Below are 25,045 nucleotides of genomic sequence, written 5' to 3' on the forward strand. Positions count from 1 at the left end.
CACTGACTTTTAGCTGGTTCAGGCAGAACTGGTAGCAGAGATTAGAACCAAAGGCAAAACACAGCAAGAGAATTAGAATTAAAAAGCAACAGCTTCTGTCAAATTTAAATCAGGGAGAACAGCAGCAAGCTTCCTTTGGACTGTGGTCACAAGCAGCGCTTGCACTCGACATAAGCAGGGGCTGTTTGACCTAGGGAAAGAAGCAGCATTGCAGCAGCCCCAAACAGCAGCAGCAGCAGAGGCCACATTCCAGCCCAGAGGAGGAAACAGAAGCCTCGAGGGCACTCACTTTCCCAGGAAGTCCCACACAAACCCCCCCAGGTGTTGCGGTGCGGGGACCGACACCTGGCAGGGAGGGTGCGCTCTGCGGGAGCCGTGCTTTCTGAGGAAAGGCACAGTCACAAACACCCCCGAGGGGACAAAACACAACACCACAACTCGGGGCAGCAGGATGGGACAAGGGCGAGGAGAAAGCAAGGGAGGAGACAGAACATAAAATGAAAAGTTACAGAGAGACAGGAGGTTATGGGATGGCAGTACAAAAAGCAAACAGTTAGTTACAAAGGAAGTGAACCACCAGACAGCTACAAAACCTCTACACCACCACAACAGGGGGCACAAATAAAACTCATGGGGCTGTTCACCCACAGAAGAAATGTGGACTTAGGGCCCACCTTGCCACAAGAAAAAGCAAAATCCTCCCCGCAGAGTATATACACCAATGAGCTCGTGCTTTCCACCTTGTGTTGACTCTAGAATATTTTTCAACTTTTGCATAGCATACACCATAGTTCACACTTTTTAAAATATCTTTCATCTGAAAAGCAATGCCTCCCAGTTAGTAATTGCAACAGCTGCTGAAGAGTGGAAGCATTTCCCTCTTTATGTTAACTTAAGCACAAGGCAGCTTTGCTTGCATTGAAAATGTTCAAAGAATAGTTTTCTGCTTTGAATTTCATCTTCCTCTCCTTACTGTCTTTTCTCTTTCTCTGTTCCTCTGTGCACACCTCCCCAACTGGTGACACATCTCTTCTGTGGATGAAACTGTGATACCATTTCTCTCTCCCTGACAGCACATGGTCTAGCTGTCACATAGAACTAGCAAAGGGGAAAATTACAGGGAGGAGAGACTCTCTTTTGAAAAATCCCATTTTTTAGTACAATTCTTCTCTGCATGTGACCTTTTTCTTCTCACCTTGCTGCACCTGGAGCACTCACTGCTCTTGGTAGCCACAGCAACATTTGCTGTTTAGCTTGCTGACAATTGCTTCTGCAGGCACTAAGGCTCTTCTTTGCACAACACAGCTGGATCAGCTGTACAAGCATTAGAAGTCAAGGTAATTTCTAGCCCACTCTACATGGACCACAGTTTAGGAAAGACTTTTAAAAGGCAAAATTATCTTTTTTTTTTCCTGGAAACCAGGACTGTTCTAGCTCTAAAATATGCATGTAACATGCCTGCATATATGGGTTAGGCCATGACAGAATATTTTATAAACAAGCATTGTAGATAAAAACAGAACCAACCTACACATGAAATAGGCATCATAAAATCTCTGCTTTGTGCAAAAACTCACAAGAAGAAAGCAACCTTTCAGGGAATAGTTGTTTGGGGGAGTAGTTGAAAACAACTAAGGTCAAATAGAAATTCCAACAATTATTCAGGAAAAGAGAAATTACCAGTCAAAACCTCACCATAAACTATCTGGAAATTTCTATCTCTTTCTCCATGCTGTGTTTATATTACAATTCCACCTGAAAAATCATTTCAGGTGCTGATACTTGGTTAATTCACCACACTAACAGCATTCAGATTAGAACTCTAGATCATGAAGACTTTTTCTATTTCCACTTAATGAATATTCTTAAATTTTTCTCCTCCCCTTGATTTATTCAGCTGCTGGCAGTCACATGATAACAAAAGATGTCTTTTCTTTTACATAGTCAAATACCTATTCTAATTACTAGAAGTAAGAGAAAAAATATTCTATCTTATCTCAGTAGTGGTAGAAAAGATAAGTTAAAAAGAGAAGAGAACCACTCAATTTTTTGCAAGACTGACAATCACATGGTAAGAAGGAATGGAGAAAACTGAGTAGTCAAAGCATTTACCCAACTGTTACAGAATGATATCGACTCATTTGGGGGTTCTGTGTTTTCATAGTAAGACTTTAGCCTGTGACTGAAACATCAAGAAATTACCATGCAACAGGACAAACAATAACTGCTTTGCAGATGTCTAGAAGTGCATCTTTTCCAAGAAAAACTAACTAAACTAACTTTCTAACTCTTTGAAGATGGTGCAATTGCTTCTATCACTAAAAGGAGAGCCATCCTAATTTTCCTTCTTTGTTATTTTTCCTTTGTAGAGTATAAACCTTTTTCTTCATAGGAGACTTGTGACTATTCAAGTTTTGATGCTGCAAGTCAAATCATGATTAGTTTCTGAATGCTACTGTAATAAAAAAGTCAACTTGCATTAAAAGCATATGTCAGAGAATTCTCTTCTGCCATTTTAATCTCCTCTAGGAATCAGGCTGAGGAATTATGCATATTTTTGACTTTTCCTAAACAGGAGTTATTTCTCCACAAAGAAAAAAAACAATTAAGGCACTATGGATATATTTCTTACCCCTGTCTTAGTTCTGATAGAAGTTTGCTGCTTGTACCTGTTCCCAGGTCAACCTGCCTGCCCTAAAGAGGATGACTTGGGAAATGTCACACCTGAGATGGGGACCCCAAGAGAACTGAAAAAAATCACACAAACAAATGACTTGTAGCTTTTTCATGTCTATACTCACTCAGCAATATCAACCTATTGCCTGAATGTTCTGCTGACTACATTATGTGCCAAGGTGCTGAACAATGCATCACTTAGGAAAAAAGGGAAGACATTTAAAAAGAATATATCCTCACTCCTGGGTGGTTGACATTATGCCATAGGCATCAAAATTTTTGGTTAAATAAAGCAACTTAAAGAAAACCAACAGGATGTTGCTTACAGTCACAAAGAGAGAAGCAGCCCAGCTGGCAAGCTGAACTGTTCCAGAGCTCTGTACATGTCAAGGAAAAGAGAATGGACTCCTCAGAAAAAAGTTTTTCAAATCATTCAGAGGGGCCCATAACTTGACAATCAGCAAGCCATGAAAAACAACCACTGATTGCAGAACCTGAAATGTCCTCCACTTGGTTGCCCTAATCTTCCTGACAGTAAATTGTAGAGTAGTTAAGTAGTGAAAAGACAGACTATTTTGGCAGAAGGCAAATGGGAATAATCAAATTTCCATTTTGCTGCTCCAAGTTGGGAGCGGTAAAGTAAACAAAAAACCCCAAACAGGTATTACTGCCCAGAAATTTGCTCTTGGCCCACTGTAAGATGAGAAAAATCACAGAACACAGAATCTAATTCAGGTTTTTCAAAGATCTATTACTTATATTTATGATACAAATGTCATGGAATCATAATAAATTTTAATTTTTTTCTAGGGACATTACAGTCTTCAGTCTTCTGGCTCCAAGAGAAAGATGGAAAATGCTGAGAACTGCTGAATCAAGTTTTGCTTGGACAAAACCAAATCTGCTCATCAGGCTTCACCTGGGCCAAAGTTTACCTGTATCCCTACCAGCACGGAGTTATGAGGCCACTTGTCAGAAGAATCTGAGTAAATGGTAAAACAAGCTTTGAAAAGGTATTTTTCTTATTTGTTTCTGTGATAGCCATGCCTGAGGAATTTATTGTATCAAAACAACAAACTGTTTTACAAACACACCAAGATTTCAGCAGCTTTTACAACCCTCTCCATTCCCTTATATCTCTATCTACCCTTCTAGTCCTACCTATATCAACCCTATTTTTGAGTAGCCAGGTAAGAAAAAGCAGATGGTAAGATACCTTACTTCCTAACAATGTAGCACAATAAAGGACTAAAGACAGAAAACACTAAACAGACTAAACAGATTGTTTTTTCCGTAACAGACGCCTTAAGGTTTTTAAGACAAGAAAAACAACTTATCTCCAACACACTAATATTAGTTTCTTTTGCTCCTCTTTTAACTTTACACCATCCTCACCTTTCCAGCTCTGCTATCTTCTTATCCTTGTCATTCTTCTCGTTTTCCATCTCTTTGAGGATCTCCAGGAGCCGATCCACCTCGGCCTGAGCCTTGCCGGACTCCTCGCGGTAGCGCGTCACCTCCCGCTCCAGCTGCTGCAGGCGCTCGCCCAGCTCGGGGCTGGCCCTGGCCTCCAGGGCTGCCTCGTGAGCCTGGGAGAAAAAGGTTCAAGAAACACCACTTCATTCACATGCAACTCTGACAGCTCCAAAATGTCACCTGTGACAACTCCAAAATGCTACCCAGATACCTATTTCAAAATGGCAAGATTAATTATTACACGGGAATTATTAATTATTGCATGGGCATATGAAAGGCCTATGTTATTTTTAAGTATGGGGAAATACTTTGCAGGATAACAAAAATTTAAAACTAATTTAATTTTTTAAATTCAGCATAAAAGAATACATTACTTTTAATCTGAAATAGAATCAAAAAAGAAACCGAAATATGAAAGAAAGTGTTGAATTATTTGAAAGGAAAAAAAAAAGTGAGTGCAAAAGTTCCTAAAGTACATTTATAAAACAGTGATAGGACTATAATTCAGTTCTTTAAGGTATTTTAACCTATTTATTCTAGAAAAATAAATCAAAGGCCGTAGCCTTCAAAAACCACATCACTATGCAAAGTGTCAGACCTTTGCACAAATGATGCTGATGTGCTCAAGCCTTGCCAGTTCTGTGAGCCACACAGACCAGGGTTTATGAGCATGGCTGCTGAAATTATCTTTGCTCAGTTATCTAGGAAATGCATTTTTCAAAATCAGGCTACTGGGACAAAAAGTACCTCTGGACTGAGGATGACACGATCCCAATGAAGAGATTGTTTGGGGAGGTTTTTTAATGGCTTTGTTTGTTACAAAAATCACAAATTTTTTAGTAAACCTAATTCAATAACTCCCAAGCATGTAAGAGACAGGAAGAATGCAGTATTAATGCCAGAAGTTAAACCAGCAGACTAAGGACTATCCTTTTTCTCAGCCTGCTCCTCTGCTCTTGGATCTTGAACTGCAATTTGATATCAATTCAAGATATTTCAGAATTGCTCAAAATTGCTTCAGTGAATAGCAAGTTTGATGGAGCCATTCTGCTGATCAGGATTGCCTGCAAAAAGCCCAGGCCTTGCTCTTCTCAAAACAAACCTACAACAGAAAGTAAGACTACAGACTTTTCTCCCCTCTGTGTGCAGCTGTGGAAAGTTGTTTTACAAGCTGCCAATGTTCTGCTCCAAAGCACACTAAGTCTAGATCTGATAGTATAGGACTCTGTTGCTTTTAAAGGTAATTGGAGAGTACTACAGCAGTAAAAAACTCAGGGCAGAAAGCTGCTGCTTCCAAAGTACCAAATAGCAAAATTATATTTGGCTAAATCTGTTTAGTTATTCAGTAAAACAAGACTGGAGGAAAATATCCATTCATTGACTCCAACATTTTTGCCTTGAAGTGTCTAGTTTTTAATTAGCTTCTTTAAAGCCAAGGCCACATTCTAGTAGAATCCAGGAGACTTGTGGAGCAGAATATTATGGGACTGTGGAAAGTCTTGATGCCTGTCTTTAATGGAACTGACCTTGGGATGGATCTGGGTTTCCTAAGCAAAGGAAAGGTTCATGTTCCAGGGCCTTAGCCCTGCAGCTCTTGTCTGAAGGTCAATAATAAGCTGTTGTGGCTTTTTTTTTTTGTTTAAAAACAAGAATTCCAGAAAGCTGATTAGGCTGGACAGTATTTTATCCTAGAACAAAACACCCCAGGCACTCCTCAGGTCTCCCAGGCAAATGTCAGCAAGAGTGCCCAACAACCAAAAACCATGGAAGAGTGGAACCAACCCTTTCCTGAGGTAATGCATTTAGGAACACTTAAAAGGCTCCCTACTTCTGAGTGACTTTCCAGTCAAACCCTGACACTCCTGTGTCACTGAACTGTGAGACTGAAAACCCTGCTTCTGGGCTTCTGGCCACAAGTGCATCCCTGTGAGCCTGGAGGCTTTGCAAGGCCTTTTGGAGTTAGGGCTGTCACTGCCTCCAGATTCCTTACTGCCCCACGAGCACTTCAAATTACTCACCCTTGGAAAGGGCTCTCCACAGCAAGTGGAAGTGTAATGAATGCCCTGCCAAGAGGATGCAGACTCCAGGAGGACGTGGCAGCAGTGAGACTGACAAGTGTGTCAGCCCCATGAACAGCTGTGAGCACCAGGGGACACACTTGGCTTTGGAACCAGCATTGGTGGGTGTTTCTGAAATGCTTTTTTGGGATTTCCAGCCTGAGGAAATCTGAAATACTTGATTTCATTTCCTTTTCAACTACACCTTAAATTTCAAAAACCCCCTCCAATCCTTCTTTCCCAAATACAGGGAATTGGGAATACTGTTTTTGGGGTCACCTATCCACTGACTGAGGGCATCAGTACTCTCCTAAGAGACTCTGTGTATAGAGTTAAGTCTGGTTTTCACCAGACAGAGCCTGACTTCCTCTGTACTGGATTTAGGTATGTTTCCAACATCTCAAATTGTTTAACAAATACTCCTCCAGGCCCTTTAAAGTCATCCAAAATACATGATCAGATAATCAAGAAACTTCTTTTAAAAGAAAACAAAGTTAGGCTGTTAGCCTGGCTTATTAAACTCACTAATTCAAAAGAAGTTATAAGACCTAATGCAATTTGACTGTCAGAACAGTCCTGATTTATTTTACTCTGCTAATAAAAGCATCTCCACAACAACCCAAGAGACACTACTGAGAAGAGGAAATAAATTTTCTTTTCTAGAGAATTAGCCAACAAGTCAGTGTGTCTGGTTCTTATAGAACCAAAGGACTATTTACAGGACATAAATTATTGGTTAAGAGACGTAACACATGTTATTTGTATATAATGCACATAAGTATGGGTACTTTCACCTAACACAAAGAGAATGTTATGTGATATGCTGTAAACTGGAGACCACTTCCTGCACTGTGAGTTACTGACTGAGTGACTTGGGTCCATTTTGTGGGTTTTGTACAAAATACGTGTTTCATGACAGTATCTAAAATCCTACTGGATTCATTTATTGTATAAGAGAGAAAACCAATGCATTTAGAGCTTTCCCACAAACTCACATCAAGATCTGGAACAGATGAATTGGCTACCTTCCCTGTGCAAAATAATTAATCTTGATTTTTTCCTTTAACCAAAAAGCAAAACACAAATAATGAATTCCTACATTCACAGACAAAAAACCTACATATAACCTGCCCCACCCAAAGGTGTACAGAAATTCCAAAATAAGCAGTAATTTCATTTGCAAAACAGAATCAGCATCTAAAGTAATAAATGCACCAATAGTTTCTCCCATATTAAGAGACTATAAGAAGTCTGTTTCAGAAGTCTGACTTCCATCTCTGTCTGCCACAGGATTTGTACATCTGTACTTTTAATATAATTACAAACCAATGTGATAATGTATAAAAGAAGTATGACAAAAATTATATAAATGTAGAAAGCAGCCTGCTGAGGGTGACAGGAACACTGCACTTTCTCATCTCTGCAGGCCACTGAGTTTACCTGATTAGAGGCTATTTAAACCCTTCAGCTGTTACTCCTGACCCTGGCATTAGCTCTCTGTGCTCCTGTGTGGTATCAAACAGGTGAATTAAAGAGCACAGTCAAACTCACACATTTCATTCTGCACTGATCTGGATAAGAAACAGTCACATTTCAGCTGGAAAGCAGCACCCTGTTAAGCCCTGCTTTTATTAGCAAAGCTCATCTGATCAGTATTAATCTTTGCCAGTGTGAATTCAGGGCTGAGAATAGTTTAAGTTTACTACTCTGGATATCTTCTCCCAGTTCTTAAGAGGGACTATAAACAGAAGAGGAGGTTTAACAGCTTTCTGCTTTCCTGCTCTCATTTCCCATCTGGAAAGTGGTGATGGGGGGACTGCTTCAGGTACCTACAGAACACAAGAAAGAGTGATTGTTCCTCAACAAAATAAATGTACTCTGACTTCTCTTGCTTCCACAGAAAATCAGCTGACAAAGCCAACTTCTACAGCTAAAACAAAGATGACCAATGTTTCATGGAAATAACCAATATTTACAGATGGAGTAGAGTGGAAGACAAAACACATTAAAAAGAATTTTCTAAGTTGATATTTCTTGTGCCAAAAACCTCTTTTTTAAGAGGTAAGATAATCTTACACAGCTTCAAGTGTGCCAGAGACAGGGAACATAACAATAGCACAGACCGAATTTAAAGGTTCTAAAATGTAAATAAAAATTCCAAACATTATGACCAAGACTCCAAATCAATATTCCTAAAATATTAACTAAATCAAACAGCAAATAACTCACAGCAAACACTTTCTACTTTTACCTATGAATTGAGACAGTAAATTCAGTTTAACATTTCACATACAAATGTTGCCAAGAACTTTTGGCCATGAAGTAAAAGTTCCCAAGAACCTGAAATCCCATTTTAATCCACCCTCCTACCTCCAAGGGAGCCTCATGCCTCCTAAAAATAGTAAATGCACACACAAATACAAAAATATATTATGATTATTTACTGCAACAGACAAACACTTTACCCATCTTCTGTACTTTTCCTACCACAAAGGCAGAAATTCAACTGATAAAACATTTGTGCTGTCTTCTATCATGCCTTTATTAGTTTTAACAGTACTGTAAATTTAAAAAACCATCAGGCTTTTTCCTCCTTTAGTTCCAAGGCTCTACACACCCCAAACTGTAAAAAAGCTTTTTGAAAAGGCACTAATGGAAGTAAAAGGCTCAGGAAATCCTGTGATATTCTATGATATACTATGTACTGTAAACTTGACTCTGTCACATAGAGTTATTTGCTGTTTTTTAACCTTCTCTACATGGTTAGTCTTTGTTAATGGATCTGCAAATTTTTGACAGTGAATAAGCAAGTGTTCAGTTGGAATCAATTAATAAACAAATTATTTTCTTTATCAAGAATCATAAAGACAGGAAGACACCTCAAGAGAGGCAATTTCCATTACTTAAAAAAGTGATCTCTTCAGAGAGATACAAGTTTCCAGAGATGTCATTAAGCATCAACCATTTGCTCTCTTTGGCACAGAGTGGGCAAAGTCAGGAGAGAAATGCCCACAGGATATCTCTCTTTTTTGAGTGTATTTTAGCCCCCTCACCTGCCTCCTCTGATCTGGCCCTTACTCACCTGACCACAGCTTTACAAAATCAGAACACAAGTAAAGAACAGACATTTAGTACCAGTTTTTGGATATTCAGTGTATGGCTCTATAAGCTGCTTATTCTTAACTGCAACGTGACATTAAAAGAAATAATTCCCCAATTTTCTTTCTTATGACAGGGCACAGATGGTCTGTATGCCTCATAAGAGGAGGAGGGGTTTGGCTACAGAGAGCCAATCCCTACCATGAACATGAGCAGGTATCTACAGGCCAGGTGAGCTGGGGGGTAACCAATCACAGCCAACCAAGTGTGGATGTGGAGTCTTTGGAATAGCCTACACAAAGAGCTGTGGGCACCAAAAAACTCTCTCTGCTCCATGAAACCCTGATGTCCTGTTGTGTCTCTGTCTCCCCCCACCAAGACACTTTCTGTCATGCTAATCACAACTAATCACTTCTTACCACCACCAGTGGGAAAGGAGGATGCATTATTAAACCTATTGTGCAGGGGAAAAAGCAAAATGGAAATATATCCTGCCTTATTCACTCAATGCTTTCCTACTATTAAAAAAGTCTTTTAGCATCTTATTTCTCTGCATGATTATCATCTCTCATCTATATCTGGCTCACTCTTGGAGCATTTGTCATTCAATATTGAAAACAGCAAGACTCTAGCAGACAATAATTGAGTTATGAAATGCTATACAAATTACCTCACAAGAAAAAATGAGAAAAAGCACACAGTGTGACATAGGCCATTTCCTGAATTTTGAATATTTAGTTTTTCAAAATGAGTGTTATCTTCACAAGTGTTTCTGGGAGGAGTAGAGTAGGTAAGGTAAATTTTTTTTAGCTGTAAGAATATCAGGGAGAAAACCTCTCCAACTTTCCACTACATGAGATGATGCTGAGATCATCAGAATGGAACATTAAAAGCCACCACAGAATGGTAGGATGGTTTGGGTTGGAAGGGTCCTTAAAGATCATCTTGTTCCAGCCTCCCTGCTGTGGGCAGGGACACCTTCCACTAGACCAGGTCCAAAACCTGGCCTTCACAAAGCCTCTTGTGCCTCATCCTGTGTGTTTGCTGTATCACACTGGAGGATAAAATACACAGTTTGCTCCAATATCTTCTGTGTTCTGACTTCAGAGTAATGGCTCTCAAAAAGTTGGCATGCTACTAAAGATTTTGTAGAGAATATGCTCTCCTGACACAAATTCTTCTGCCTATTTGTACCAAGTACAATCTTTTCATATTGTATGTCATTTTCTCAGCTCCTTAATGACACTATTTAGCCAGGTTTGAAGAATTCCTGATATGGGATGCCACAAAAATTGAACAATTGCAAGCCCCAGCAATTTTCTGACTCTCAGACAATGACTGTCAGGATAGACAGCTCCATTTACCCTGAACATTGCCAAGAGTAACACAGGTATCAGACTCCTTAAAGTTCTGTAACACCATTTTTTATGCACAGAGCCACAAAAGAAATCTCTGATGAAAACCACCTTGGATTACGTAATTTACAGTGTCAAGATATTATTACACAAACACTCCTTGACAGGAGTGCTCTTTGACATCAAACAGGAGGCTGGAAATAGGATCCAAAATTAAACTGACACAGTACCAGAGAGCTGAATGGTTACACAAGATTTTAAGCAATCTTTCAGTTGCTGCAACTCAGTTGTTATTTCTAACGTGCTGCTGTGCCCAGTGTTACAGAACGCTTTCACACAAGAAGTTTGATTTGCATGGAAATTCCACTTCTTGCTCTGAAAATGCACAGACAATGGAGATGACAGAAAAGCTACAGGACATTTCAAGCACCAGCAGCAAAGGAAAACAAAACACTGACACGATATTAAGCTGTCCAAACAAAAATGCAGTTCGGCCAAGGCAGTCAAACAGTGAAAACATCTCAGAAAGCTTCTTGGAACATGACATCCCACTGCTTTTTGTTTGTATCCATGCTGTCCATACCCACTATACTAAAGGAATTCACCAGTACACTCTGTGTTGGCCCAACTATAAAAGCACAGGTGAATACACATGCAACACAAAAAATTAAATGTGCTGGCAACAGCCCCTCAGATTGCCAGGGAACTTACTAGCTTGGATGGATGACTCAATAAAACTTCAGGGTGCTAAAGGGAGAAAGAAGATAGGAAAAGATGGAGAAAATTTGGGATAGGAACAGTGTGAGAGAGAAAAAGAAAAGATGCAACAAGAAAAAAATTTAAAATAATAACTGCAACATTAATTTACTAGGACGACAGAATCTTAATTAGTGGTTTTAGCATGCATTACTAACCAGCTTCTGGAACATGAGAAACATGGAGAGTTACCTTCATGCAAGCTCCAAATTTTATCTTGAATTTTTCAATTTAACAGATTTGTCCAGCCCCCACATATTTAATGCAGTTCTTTGTTTGGGTTTACAGATGAGTTTCCCAGATTGAGAAGGACTTTAATTCCTAGTGCTTCCTTTGTATCAATTTCATGACAGCTGAATGGTTTAGAAAACTAATTCAGTAACTGACACTATCTGAATGCTGAACACAATTTTCCTTTTTGCTTTTATTGTAACAAAAAAATCCTGCTTTCCCTGGCAGTCTTTTTCTTTCTATGTTGAATTCACCATTTATTGTCCCTTCTTAAAAAAAATAATTATCAGCTGAGAACAAAAACCAGCCTCATCTACCAATATTAACAGTAATACTTTCAGCTGTGGGAGAAAATCCATGTTCACAAAATAAAAAGCAGCAGAGTGTGTATTAGACTAGCCAGGCTAATTCTTGGGAAAGGCAGAATTTGGATCAACACTTCATTAAGTTTTTTTTTTTCCCCTGTTTTTTTAAAAGATACTATCCTCCTGAATTTGAAGAAAGAACATCACAGCAGAAAAAAAAAAAGGAAAAAAAAAAAAAAACCAAACAATCTCTGAGTAAGCCTGTTGAAGGTAGAGGTATTTTCCTGGCAGGGAATCACTGCTAACATTTTCTGGTGAAAAGTTCCTAGAACTGCAGCAAGGGGAAGTTTATTAATATATGGTTTTGACTCTTTTCCCTCCCTAAAAATAAGGAGTATATCTATAGGGAGAAAAACTATGCACTGGAAATGAAGATGGACAAAAATCCACTCATCTTTCCTGGAAAAACTTCTCATATTAGTTGGTCTCTCCCAGATCAGAAAAACAAAATGAAACAAAGTGTCCTGGCTGGGAAAGACAAGACAGAAAATGCTGGGAAAAGAGTATCCTGAAGAACAACAATTAAAGGAAAACTTTTTCACTACAAATGTATTACATTAAAATAGTAGTTTGGACAAGGATTCTCCTAAAGAAAAGAAAAATCACCACGGAGCATAACAGCACTTCACAGATAAGAAGGGAGAGAACCTCCTGTGTGTTATTTGCCTCTAATGATTCCATCTGAGCCAAAATGAAGACAGGACACCAGGCCATGGAAACTCAACAGGGATTTCTGAGTTTACAGCCCTCAGAATCTCCCACTGCATCTCCTGCTGGCAGCAGGATGACAACTGAGCACAGAAGCAGTGAATATAGAATAATTAGAACATGAGGCACACAGATTTGCATAACCATGGGATTATTATTTGAAAAAACAACCCCAACATGAAAACCACTGCAGCTTCAGTTGCCAAGCCAAAGATCAATATAAAGCACTTACTGGTGAAAAGAGGAATAGCAACAAGAAGTGGATACTTCAAAGGAGACACAGGAGAGTGACAAGGAACTAAAACCAATATCAACACCTTTTCAGCACCCTTGCACTCTGCTTAATTAATATTTTTGTTTAGTATAAAGTCAATTCCCTTTCACAGAAGAAAGGAAAGCTTGCATGGTTCATGATTTCTCTGAGGCTCACTGTTTGCAGGTTAGCAAGAGTTTTTTGCAAGGACTACCAAAGTCTTTTTTATTTAATGGCTTAACAGTAGTTCAGATCAGCCTCTTCTGGAGCTTCTTAATTTCTGGGGCTAATAGATTTGACTGGAAGTACTCAAACTGTTCACTGGGAATAGGAAGCAAGGGAAGCAAGAATGATGTCAGACACATTTCAATTCAAACTGTGAGGGAAGATACCAAAATAAAAAGCTTTTAGCCATTTATTCTTAAGGAGATACATGAGAGCTTCCTTCCTGCATGTGTCTCATGCAAATCTGCACTAAGATAATGTAATAAACCTCAACAGAATGAACCTCTAACTCAGTTTTTAAATGAATGCTCTTATGTAGCCATTAGTTTTAAGGTTAATTACGACAACTATTTGCAATTGTTAACAATGCAGAGGTGTAAAAATGAGTTTTTAAAAGCTTTAAAACAGAGCTGGATTATCTGTCATAATTATTTCTTATTTCATCTTGAAAATGTCAAGCTGCCTGAATAAATATCTGCAACGCATTTAAAAAGTAAAAGCCTTTAAAAATAATTGTTTTGCTTCTGTGCAAGCTACAATAAAATCCACTAAAGAATTAAAAACAGCTGGGGAAAAAAAAGGTTATTAAAGAAATATGTAAACTTACTATAGGTATAAAACATATTCAAGTGAATGTTAACTACATTATCTCTAGTAACTGGAAGTTACTCCACATAGGTATTGGTAGGCTACCAATTTCTTTTTGGTTGCAGAACTGAAACCATCCTGACCACAACTTAGGTAGCTTCTTTAGATGAGCAGATGCTCTAAAAACCTCTGGCAAATCTTAGCTACAATAGATTTGTCAACTCATTACCAGCAACACAGGGTGAAACTGCAATTCATGGCAGAGAATTCAATGAAAGGTCCTTCAGAAATGCCCACTGAAAACAGCCTGGGAGATCAAGTACATGTGTGTAGCTGCCTTTTCTTGCTACTGAGCTCTGCTGATGCTGAGAACAGTTGATTTGTGTGACAGAATGAAACAGGACAAGCATGGGTCTAGATATGCATGCACAGTTTCATTGACTCTGTTCTCAGGTGCAGTAACACCCACCCTGCACCCACACAACAGGAATTCTAAACAGGTCTGAACTGATGACTCAAAATCACACACTTCACAGGCAGCATCTTCTTTTCATTTGTTTTTTGCTTTTTTTGCAGGGCCAAGCCTGCACCTGAATTTCTCCCATGAACTCCTCTAAGCATTGATGATTGGTATGTGAAATGTTTAGCTGTTATTTTTTCAGCTCTTACATCAATGTAATGGCACAACTGCTCCTACAAGCTGCACTGAAGCAGACTAAGCCTCAAAATCTTAGTACCTGTAAACAAAAAAGCCAACAGCACTGTTACTGCATGTAAGTGAAATCAAAACTTAGCACAAGTGTCTGAAAGTTACTTTCTGATAGGCTTAGCCTGTAACATGGTTTGCATGGACACCCCTTCTTGCTGAAAAGAAATTCAAAGAATTTGCTCTTAAGACCCCAAGTTTTCTTTGCAGACATGGGCAGGGTGTTTAGAACTGAATGCTTCCAACACATACAGAAACATGCACTAAGATTACCTTCTTCAATTGTGTTTCCATCTTCAAACATTCTTCCTTTTTCTGTTCTAATGCAATTTCCAGTGTCTTGAGTCTTGAATCTTTCTTCAATCCTGATGAAGCTAATGATGAAGCATGTTCCTTAAGATCCAGTAATGATGTCTAAATTAAAAGATGTGAAATAATTATCAAGTAAGTACAATAGTTTTTTTTCTCTCTTTATTTTCCTCCTATCCCTTCACACTATGTTCAGGATCTAATTTAAAACATTTTTTTCAGGCTGTTTGTGTCACTGACTCAAGACAGCTTGAATTAATTCAGGCTTTCTGGATCAAAATAAAACCTTGTCTAAATTAATTTCAAAGTCACTTTTAAAGATGAACAAATCTGTAAACTGGAACTTTTGCTCCACTTACAGTCATGTTTAAGAAAAATACAATTTTATTGAAAACCAGTTTAAAATCACTTGTGGTTAGAAGATTTAGCCACTGAGACAGTTGAAAACATTTCTGTATACAGCTTCCATGGGGTGAAACTGATTCATGCCACCTTACTACAAAAGACATCTCAACTTTTTTCTTTCTAAACTATTTTTGTGCTTGGTTTGTTTTCTTTTTTCCCTTGTCAAATGCTGATTTCCACATAGACAAAATCTTAGCACTTTCTGGGTACATATTTTTGTGTTGTTTCACTTTGACTAAGTTTTGAAAAAAGATTGCAAATACACAAGAGAGGAACAGAGAACATTTATATTTCTCCAACATAATTAAGGTAATTTGTCTAGCCAACTGGCTCATTACCAACAATCAACCTAATTAATCACAAAAATACTCGAGAGTCTTAAGAACTGGCTGTGTTGATTGCATAAAGGAACAAACATTATCCTCATGCTTTTGGCACCCACAGCTTTGATCAGCCTCTGCTCCTTCCTCCCTACACTGAGACAGGGACAAGCTTGTTCCCAGCCTTGCCCTGCCTATCAGCACAGCTCAGTCAATGCCACACTGACCAGCAGTCAGTCACTTCTAACAAGATTAACTGCTGCAAACAAGGGGATGGCTGCTATCCCTGACAACGTGGTTCTGAAACACTGATGCTTTGCAAATTCTCCAATGATGTACTCTACCAGATCAGCTTTGTGGAAAGACAATTACTATAAAGGAACAGTTTCCTTCGACTCAAATGTGACACAAACAGAGACAACAAACAATTCCATCACAATAGATTCGTGTTGCTGGTCAACCTCTTTCTCTGTGAGATCTCCTTGTAAAATGCTGACTCTCTCTTTCAGGTCCTTAATGTCTTTCTTGTAGTTGTCGATCTCTTCCTGTTTTTCTCGTTCATCTCTGTCACGCTGCTCCTTTAAACGCTCAATGGTCTTTTCCTGACAAAAGAAAGCACTCTGTGAAGGAAATCCCTCTTAGTCAATTCAGCTTCTGAGGCTTCCTATCACAACATTTCTGCTACACTTGGAAGGAGGAGAAGGAGTGTATTGCCATTTTCTTTTTTTTACAGTTGTAAAGATCCTCAAGAAAGAGAAAACTTGAGAAATCTATGGAATCACTGCTGTGAAATACCAGCACTGTGAATACTGGATTCAATACTGTGAATGTCTGGATTTCTGAATGTTGTGATCATCAAAATGAATCTAAACCAGGATGTATTACAAATTGCTTTCTGATTTATTTAAATCTTATTTTTCTAAAATATACAGTAAATCAGTGGCTCTTCAGAGAAGAAGGGGTGTAGCACCTATGTGACACTGGGATTTATATACAGTAAGAGAAGGCAACAAAATAACTTTTTGGTACACCAGATATCAGTGGAGCTTTGGATATCTTGAAATCTAAAAGGATGCAAGCAAATTCCCCAACCTCAGGTCAAGTTTAACTATAATTCATTGAATGTGATAGACTAAAGGAGCTCCTCTGGGAATCATGAAAAAACACATATAGTTCTCCCAAGATGCTGTGCCACCAAACAGAACGGGTCAGTCTGTCTCTGAGGCGGCTGTCTCCCGAAAATCGAGCATTTAGAAGTCAGATTATCGGGATCATCACTGCGGTCCCGCGCCGGGAACGCCGCCGTGCCCGCCCCAGCGGCGCGTCCTGCAGCGCCCTCTAGCGGGGAACGGCCCCGCCGCGGCCGCTCCGCACGGGGCGCGCACCCGGCACGGGATCGGGAACGGGATCGGGATGGGACACGGGATCGGGATGGGACACGGGATGGAGAACGGGATCGGGAACAGGATGGGGAACGGACACAGGAACTGGATCGGGATGGGGAACGGGATCGAGAACGGGATGGGGAAGGGGCACGGGATGAGAAACAGGATCGGGAATGGGCACCGGACTGAGGGCACGGGATGGGGAACAGGCAGGGGCGTGGGATCGGGATCAGGATCAGGCTCGGGATCGGGCCCGGGCACAGGAACAGGACTGGGGTTGGGATCGGGCACGGGAACAGGCACAGGATCAGGAACTGGATCGGGCACGGGAAGGGGCAGTGACGCGGGATTGGGAATGGGCACCGGATGGGGAACGGGACTGGGCACGGGAACTGGATCGGGACTGGGCACGGGAACTGGAATGGCAAAGGGCGAAGGCACGGGCACGGGATCGGTAACGGACGGGGATCAGGAACGGCGCCCTCGCACGGGGCAGCAGCGGCCGCACCTCCGCAGGGAACTCGCGGCGCTTCCCACACTCACTTTTTCTGCCAGCGCTTCTTCCAGCGTGGTCAAGGCAGTGTCAGTGTTGGTGGTGTCAGCCTGCAGGGATTTCACCCGATCCTTTAAGCTGCTCATCTGCTTCTCCTTGTCTCTCAACTGCTCTTGAAGGTTTTCAATCTTGAACAAAAGAAGTCAATTTCAAGACAACAGCAAGGGAAACCATCCAAAATCATCTTAGGGTATATTAAATGATGAAAATTATTCTTAAAGCAAATGAAGCCTAGTTCTTATAATACTACCTTAAAACATCAAGTGATGTAACCAAACCCATCAAACAATAACAAGGAATCAGTAACTTTCCAACAGTCAGGAATAAATGCAGAGCAAGCAAGTCTGAACAGTATACACAAGTACAGCATAAAGAAAAGCTATTATTCCAAATTTCTGAGGATGTTGGGCACTGTGTCACAGAAGGATGATCAACACATTAACAAAGAAACACATTAAGGGAGGAAAGAAATTGACAAAAATCTTACTGCATATGTAAACTTAAAAAAAAAAAACCACTTGATAATTAAAAATTGGTGAAGAAGTATTATTTAAGTATTTTCTTTGGTATCATCGTATTTTTTGCCACACTGGCAAGTTGCTTGTTCGTCTTAGGTGGTGGCTTGCTATGTGATGGAGTACTACAAAGTGCCACTCCCTGGATGGAAAATGTATCAGCCTTGTTTTCTGTGGGTATAGAATTTCATCTATTTAGCAGTTCTGGATATATCTTTTGATACACTCAGAAGACCTAATGCCAGCCCTTTTCATGCATATGTACACATCAAAAGAAACAGACACATTAACATGATGAGAACATGTCAAAAACAAATTTATCAACAAAGGAGTAAAGTGTACACAGATTTCTCAGTTGCTTTCTTCTTGTGTTGTTCTGACACGTTATTCTTGCATCAGCAAATGCACATTATAAACTAATGAATGACACGTGGCATGTGAGGTACCCAACTCCAGAACACTTGTAGCAAAACACTCTTTGAAAGACATTTGTGAGAAATATTGCAACCAGACAACCCCAAAGGCTACCTAGTCCCATATTCAGAATGATAAACTAAAGCACTAACCAGCCTTTGGTTTCACCTATTGAACAGCAGTTAGCAGCTGCTTGGTTACTAGAAATACAGCAACTGTATCAGGTTTAACTCTTTAACCTTGGACAAACAGTTTCTGTGACTACAGAGCAAATGGCTCTGTGACACCTGCACCACTACCTTTCCTCTCTGTATTGAAATCACATCTGGAACACAGCAGAACATGGGGATTGGTTTATCTTCAACATTTGTTTCTATTAGAAAAAAAGTATTAGACCTCAAAGTTATGCTCAAAGCTGAATTTGGGCACAACACTACAAAACAAAATTAAAAGGCCACCAGAAAACTATAAATAGAGACATATCATGGCAGTCAGAAATAACTGTAAGAATTGAAAATTCCTTTTTTATACACTCATGTCAGTTGTTAATGCCTTGTTAGCACACATTTGTAGCCCATGGAGCTTCAGAAAGAACCCCCCTAGCTCTGACTGAAAGGTTCTGGTGCTCACATGCAGGGCTGCCCAGGAGGCAGCATGCCCAAGAGGGGCTGCTTTTGACTTCAGCAGCTCCCAGGGCCATCAGCTGTCTAGACAGGCTGGCTGTTTGGACAGCTAACCATGAAAATATACTACAAAGGAGGCTGAGTTATTCTTAGACTCCTGTTTACTTCTGGAGGAGAAACACTCACCAAGGCTCTGGCTGGCTGAAGAGGGGAATAGTGCAGAGTGACTTTCTGCTGGGAGCAAACCACACACCAGAGGCAGCTAAATAATTCTGCTTCAGCACACATTAAGGTGCTTACCAAGGTAGCACAAGCATTTATTTGCACCAGCCCAGTGTGCATTTTCATGTTTCAGTGACACTGTTTGCTGTGGCCAGAGTAAGATGACAGCACTATGTATGACTGCTGCACCTCCCCACTGCAGCTGCACCCTCTGGTATTAAACCTCCAAACCAAAAATGTGATGTGTATAAAGTGTGAACCTGTCTATTCCTTCAGTCTACATGCAAATTTTTCAGTCTGGAGCAATGAATGGTGGGGTTTGTTATCATTGAGGGAACAGCAAGTATTCCAAAATATCCCCAGTTATATCTTGGTACTGCCTAAAAAGCCCATTGCAGCTCCAGCTGTGCCTTTTGCAGGGTCAGGTAACTGAAGGACCTGGCCCTTACACTACAGAAAACTGCAACTGCCATTATGGGTCAAAACTGAAATATTTTTCTAATATTAGATGCAAAATTTCCCTATGAAATCATGCTCAACAATAAATTGCCTTTATTCCATTTTTCTCCTAAATCTGCAGTACTATAACAAATAATAAATATAGGCTGTCCACAATGATACAACCTGAAGAAGAAAGCAAATCTTTTCCACTCTGTCTATATAGTTAATTAATGAAGAAATTTGCTCTTATGTCTTTGCAAGTAGTTTGAGAATCCTTCCAAAAAAGAATAGACAATGCATTCCTAGCAAAAAAAAAAAAAAAAAAAAAAAAAAAAAAAAAAAAAAAAGAGAGAGAGAGAGAAAAGAAAAAATAAAGAGAAAGAGCAATTCTGAACAAATTACAAATTCTTACAAATTCTCAAATAACTGATGAAAATGAAACAGGTAACCAGAATAGGGTCTTTTTTCTACCCAAGAAAAGATGTAATAAACCTTAATGGAATCTCCAAGCCCTGTGGAAGACACAGAGGCACAAGGATTGATAAACCTCCTCAGAAATGTTGCAAAATCTAAGGATATATATTCCTTATATATTCCCTTTATATATATATATATATATATATTCCTTATATATAGTCTCATATATATATATATTAGTGTACCATATTTCTGAAAATCCAAAAAAATAAAAATGAAAAGTATATATTATTTTTAATAATTAAACAATCTTTTTTTCTTGCCATATTAACTTATTTTGCAGGGTAAAGCCAGCAATCTATGGCTAAGTTAGCAACATTATCCTTACTGTAAAGGTACAGAAGGCTACACTGGCATCATCTGCTCTGTACACTGATTTTCCCATCAATAATGATTTACTGGAATATTTTTTCCAACATTACCAGTTGTCAGGCACTATCATGTTTCAACTTGAGTGATTGATTCTTAGTTATGTGGAACTAATTATTTTGCCTTTCAGCCCTGAAGCACAGAGCAGAGGCAAGAGAAGATTCCTCTGGCATTCTGCTCCAAAGGCAAGGAAGCATTCTACTTCTTGCAAATACACACTCAGTGAAAAGCCCATGCAAATACAAATTAAAAACAGCCCAGGGATTCAAAGGAAACACATCTAGTTAAATATCCATCAAGGCCACTGGATTCCCAGATTGCTCTAGTTAGAGGTTACTAGATACTGTGTATCATGCTTCAGCCAAGAAATTCTTCCATGGAGACAGCGTCCACCCTCCTGCCATGCCCTGGGGCATGAGGAAATTCAACACTTCAAAACCAATTTCTAGTCTATCAGAGACTGCTGAATAAATGAGGTGGGTTTGTGAACTGGTCATTAAACCCCTTCCACAATCAACTCAACACTTGACAGTATTCCTGCAGTGTAGCACAGGAGCAGATGTGCAGAAGAGCATCTCAGAGCTCTGTTTAGCCTTCCACTTTTTTGATCCTAGCTTTCCCCTGGGGGGAGCAGCAATGTAAACAGGATCTCAATAATCAGAGGGGTTTCAGAAAGTTTCTGCTCCATTCCTGTGGCACAGCCATCCAAATAAACAACAACTTCACATAAGCTGTTACTTTTCCAAACAGTTCTTCCTTGGTTTTGTAAAGGCACTATTGGTCTCCCCAGCTCCAGGGTAAATGACCACAAGGAGATGATGGATTATCACCAACCACAGGCAGAAATGTTTCTTTCACATCAGGAATACTAACATGGGGATGAAAGATGCATTTTTGGAAGGGAGAGTGGGTGAGTAAGGAGGCATGTGATGATAGAACAGCTACAGCTCTGTCTAGGTCAAGACAAGCCCCTCCCTTTAATGTAAAATTACTAATATAATAATAAAAATTTGAGAGCCTACAGTCATACTTGAATTGCTGGAGTCCCACAGTATTTGAGAAGCTGAAAAAGATGGGCTCACATCAAAATCAAAATGATAACATAACAGTTAAAACAGACATGACTGCATTAAAAATATTTTTTAAAATACTGCTGTGGGTAAAAAGGAAAGAAATTGGTGAGAGATCACCCTGATTACTCAGAGATTGTTCAAAAAAGCTGTACTACCGGATTTAAAATTATTACTGCATTTCTGAAAGTCATGTTTTGAAGAACATAATGGAAGTATAAAAGCAGATATTACTGGGGAGTTTTCTAAGATTAAGCTCCAGTTTTGTCCATATCACACTGAAAACCTCACCATTATAATTATCTTCCTATTGCAAATCCTGCAAAAGTACCATGAGAACAGGCCTGCATGAATTGCAAAAGTGTGTATTTAATTTAGCAGCAACAGATTCTGTGAGTGTGAGAAGCAAGGTCTGCCACATGAGTGAATATCACACACAGCACTGCACTGAATCACTACACTGAAAGTAATGGTCCTGCTATTGATTTTAAAGGTTAAATTCCCAAGACTAGCAACAATGTGAAGCTTTAGGCAAAGCATGTCTTCTTGCAAGGGTGAGATTTTTAACTTGTTTTGAAGTTCAGGACAGATCAAACAATTTCCCTTTTTTCCAAAAGATTTTGGCAAATGCAAATCAGAGCTTCTTCCAAAGTTCAGCTGCACTCAGTATGTTTTTGTTGGTTTTTTTTCTTACTTTCAGAGCCAACCAATTTATATGAATATGATCACATTGCTGTCAAGTTATATGCAGAGATTCTTGTTATTGAACCACCAAACTAAAAACCATTCCAGAGAACACTGGAATTATTTTTATTTTGCATCCCAATAAACTTTTCTTTTTACTGCTCCTCTACTTCAATGCCTTCCTGGAACATTACTGCCTTTGCAGCATCACACTGGAATATTGTGCACTTTGGAAATGTCCTGATGTTGCTGACTTTAAAATGGTGGGATTTTTTAACACCTCAAACTGATACAGGGACTCTTGGGCTAACAAAGGAACATACAGTTACATTAAGAAAAAGAGCCAGGCTAGAAAGGGTGAGGACAGCATAGAGGAGAACAGGACTAAAAGTGAATTTTAAGTGGCTTAACTCCAGCATTCTGGTATATCTTACACAATCATATATATGAACTGCTACATGGGGTCCAGTTAAAATTCAAAACAGCTCCCAATTAAAAAAACCCCAAAGTTGCTTGCTTTTCCCATTCTTACTCTTGTGATCTCCAATCTGCAAAAAGTCCTTTGAAATTAGCATTAAAGTCTACAGAATTTAGCTTTACAAATAAAATACTTTGTTGCTATGCAGCTTAGAAAGGACAAATAATTTAGTTTTGTGATTTCTACTTAAAAGTAAAACCTTAATAGTCAAATAAATAAATGGTTCACAAATAGACACCTTGCTACTGCTTTAAAAGGAAGCAACTTGAAGGCAGAGAAAAAAAAAAATCTAGGAATTCACTAGGAAGGACACTTTATGAGATTAATGCTTTATTCTTGACCTAAGCTTGCAATCAGGTTGCCTTGAGAAAAGGAAGAAGTGCTGATTCAAGAAATATTAACTTGTACAGACAGTTAATTTTTTTATACCTCTAGTAAAAGACCAACAAAGAATTGACAATGATCCAACAGGCTATTATCTTTCCATTGCCTTTTCACACAAGGGTGCTTTGTAAGTATATTTATACCAGCCAGCAAAACACTTAATCTATGTTGATGTAAATAATCTCTATTTCTATTTGTTTTCCTTTGTCCTCTTTCTTTTGCATACCCAGCCAACCTCTGGTAGCACCAGTTTGCTGACAGATCACTGCAAGCAGAGCTAAGAACAACAGTCAGCACAAAGTGAATTGTAATTCTACTATCTTCTAAATAGTAAAGGTTTTTTCTGTACTGTCACACTCCCTATAAAAAGCAGAATTTAAAGGTGATCTTTCCAAAACATATTCTCAGAATGTTACTATCATGTTTGCAAATCTTCTCTTCTGCTAATAAATAGCCTGAATTTCCTTCAAACCCAGCACAATCCTCTCGCTAAAGTTTGCTTTTTATGAAAACTGATACTGAGAGGTGTTTTTCTTACAAGCTTCTAAAGATACTACAGCACAATTCAAACCAGGGGGAAAAAACCATAAAAATTAGGACCCCAAGAGTCAAAATTGATTTTTGAGCTGTTAAATGTACTGAAATTCACACTGTCAGGGGAGCCAATGTATATGTTGTTCTTAAGCACTGTCTCAGTTCCAAAGCACTGCCTAGAAAATATTATGCATTAGCAATGACTCACATCCTCAGACAGCTGTAAACCAGTTAAATTTAGTTGTGGAATTGCATCATTCTGAGGAGGCTCAATAATATCAATAGCCTGACCCAGTTAAAAGCAGAGTGAAAATCCTACCATGGGCTCTGGTCAGTACAAGGCAGGGGTTTGAGCTGAGAGGGAAAGCAAAGCAGTTCTTTCCAGCCCACTGACACTGCCTGTGCCAGGGCATACAGATACTGGGAATGGACATCACTTGATGTAAAATGCAAACAAACAACAGAAGTATAAAACCTGGTCATAAGAGATTTGATTAGGCAATATATTGGCCAGTTGATTGTTTATATATGGTTAATTACATAATCCATTAAAAATTCTCTGTCATTGGTTTATCTTAGAGCTCCTCTGAGCCTTTTGTTGGTATCACCAGGTAAGAGACTGCAGCCATTATCCACCAGCAAGATTTCAACCTCAGTTGTCCATCAAGACAATCTGATGGTTCCAACTTGAGTCTGATACTTTCATTCCCACAAGTAATTCAAAACAGAACACTGCTATCCTAAGTACCAAAACAAAATAGTTTAAACTCTGCTGCTCCTCTTCAATGAAATTTAGATATTACTCATTAATTTCATATTTATTAAAATGTCATTATACTATGAATGACAATTGAAATCATCTGGTAATTAATTTCCCAATCTAATTACAGATCACATCCATTTTGTCGAAATCCTGGCCTAATCACACAGAATAACATCATGTTAATTCTCCTTTCAGCTGTGTCCTGACATTATGAAGCAATCTCTAAGGCTGTGTTTTCCAAAGTTTTACTCCTACAACCTATCAAACACAAAAGGATTAAAACCCCAGCTATTCTGGGGACATTTACTCACTCCTGTTCCAAGTCTCTGAATAGGCTCTGACAAAAATGTGCACAGATTTGACTTAGGAAAGCTCATTACAGAGAAAACATAAAAACTACACATTGGAATAATTTCATATTGACCAATCCCAAGTGTTCAAAAAAGAAAAATCAAAAGTACTTGATTGTGCAGGGCTGATAAAACAAAGGGGAAAATTGAACCTAGTAATTGTTAAGTTAGATCTGATACTGTGTTTTGTAAGAAGTAGAATAAAACTAACAAGTTGTGACATTACTTTTAGAACATCTCAAGGTTCACAAGGT

General features: G+C 39.1%; 1 protein-coding gene across 5 annotated transcripts in view; it reads right to left on the minus strand.

Annotated features, from left to right (window-relative positions):
* Positions 1-25,045, minus strand: part of ERC1 (ELKS/RAB6-interacting/CAST family member 1) — a 280,985-nt gene that overhangs the window by 161,197 nt on the left and 94,743 nt on the right. For all 5 annotated transcript variants that reach the window (XM_059845691.1, XM_059845689.1, XM_059845690.1 and 2 more), the window contains 4 exons: positions 17,458-17,595; positions 15,991-16,131; positions 14,769-14,909; positions 4,072-4,265 (listed from right to left, as the gene is read on the minus strand). In XM_059845691.1, coding sequence (XP_059701674.1) covers positions 4,072-4,265; positions 14,769-14,909; positions 15,991-16,131; positions 17,458-17,595 — 614 coding nt within the window. The remainder of the gene's footprint in view (positions 1-4,071; positions 4,266-14,768; positions 14,910-15,990; positions 16,132-17,457; positions 17,596-25,045) is intronic.

Source organism: Haemorhous mexicanus, chromosome 5 (assembly GCF_027477595.1).
Source record: "Haemorhous mexicanus isolate bHaeMex1 chromosome 5, bHaeMex1.pri, whole genome shotgun sequence".
Taxonomy (NCBI): domain Eukaryota; kingdom Metazoa; phylum Chordata; class Aves; order Passeriformes; family Fringillidae; genus Haemorhous; species Haemorhous mexicanus.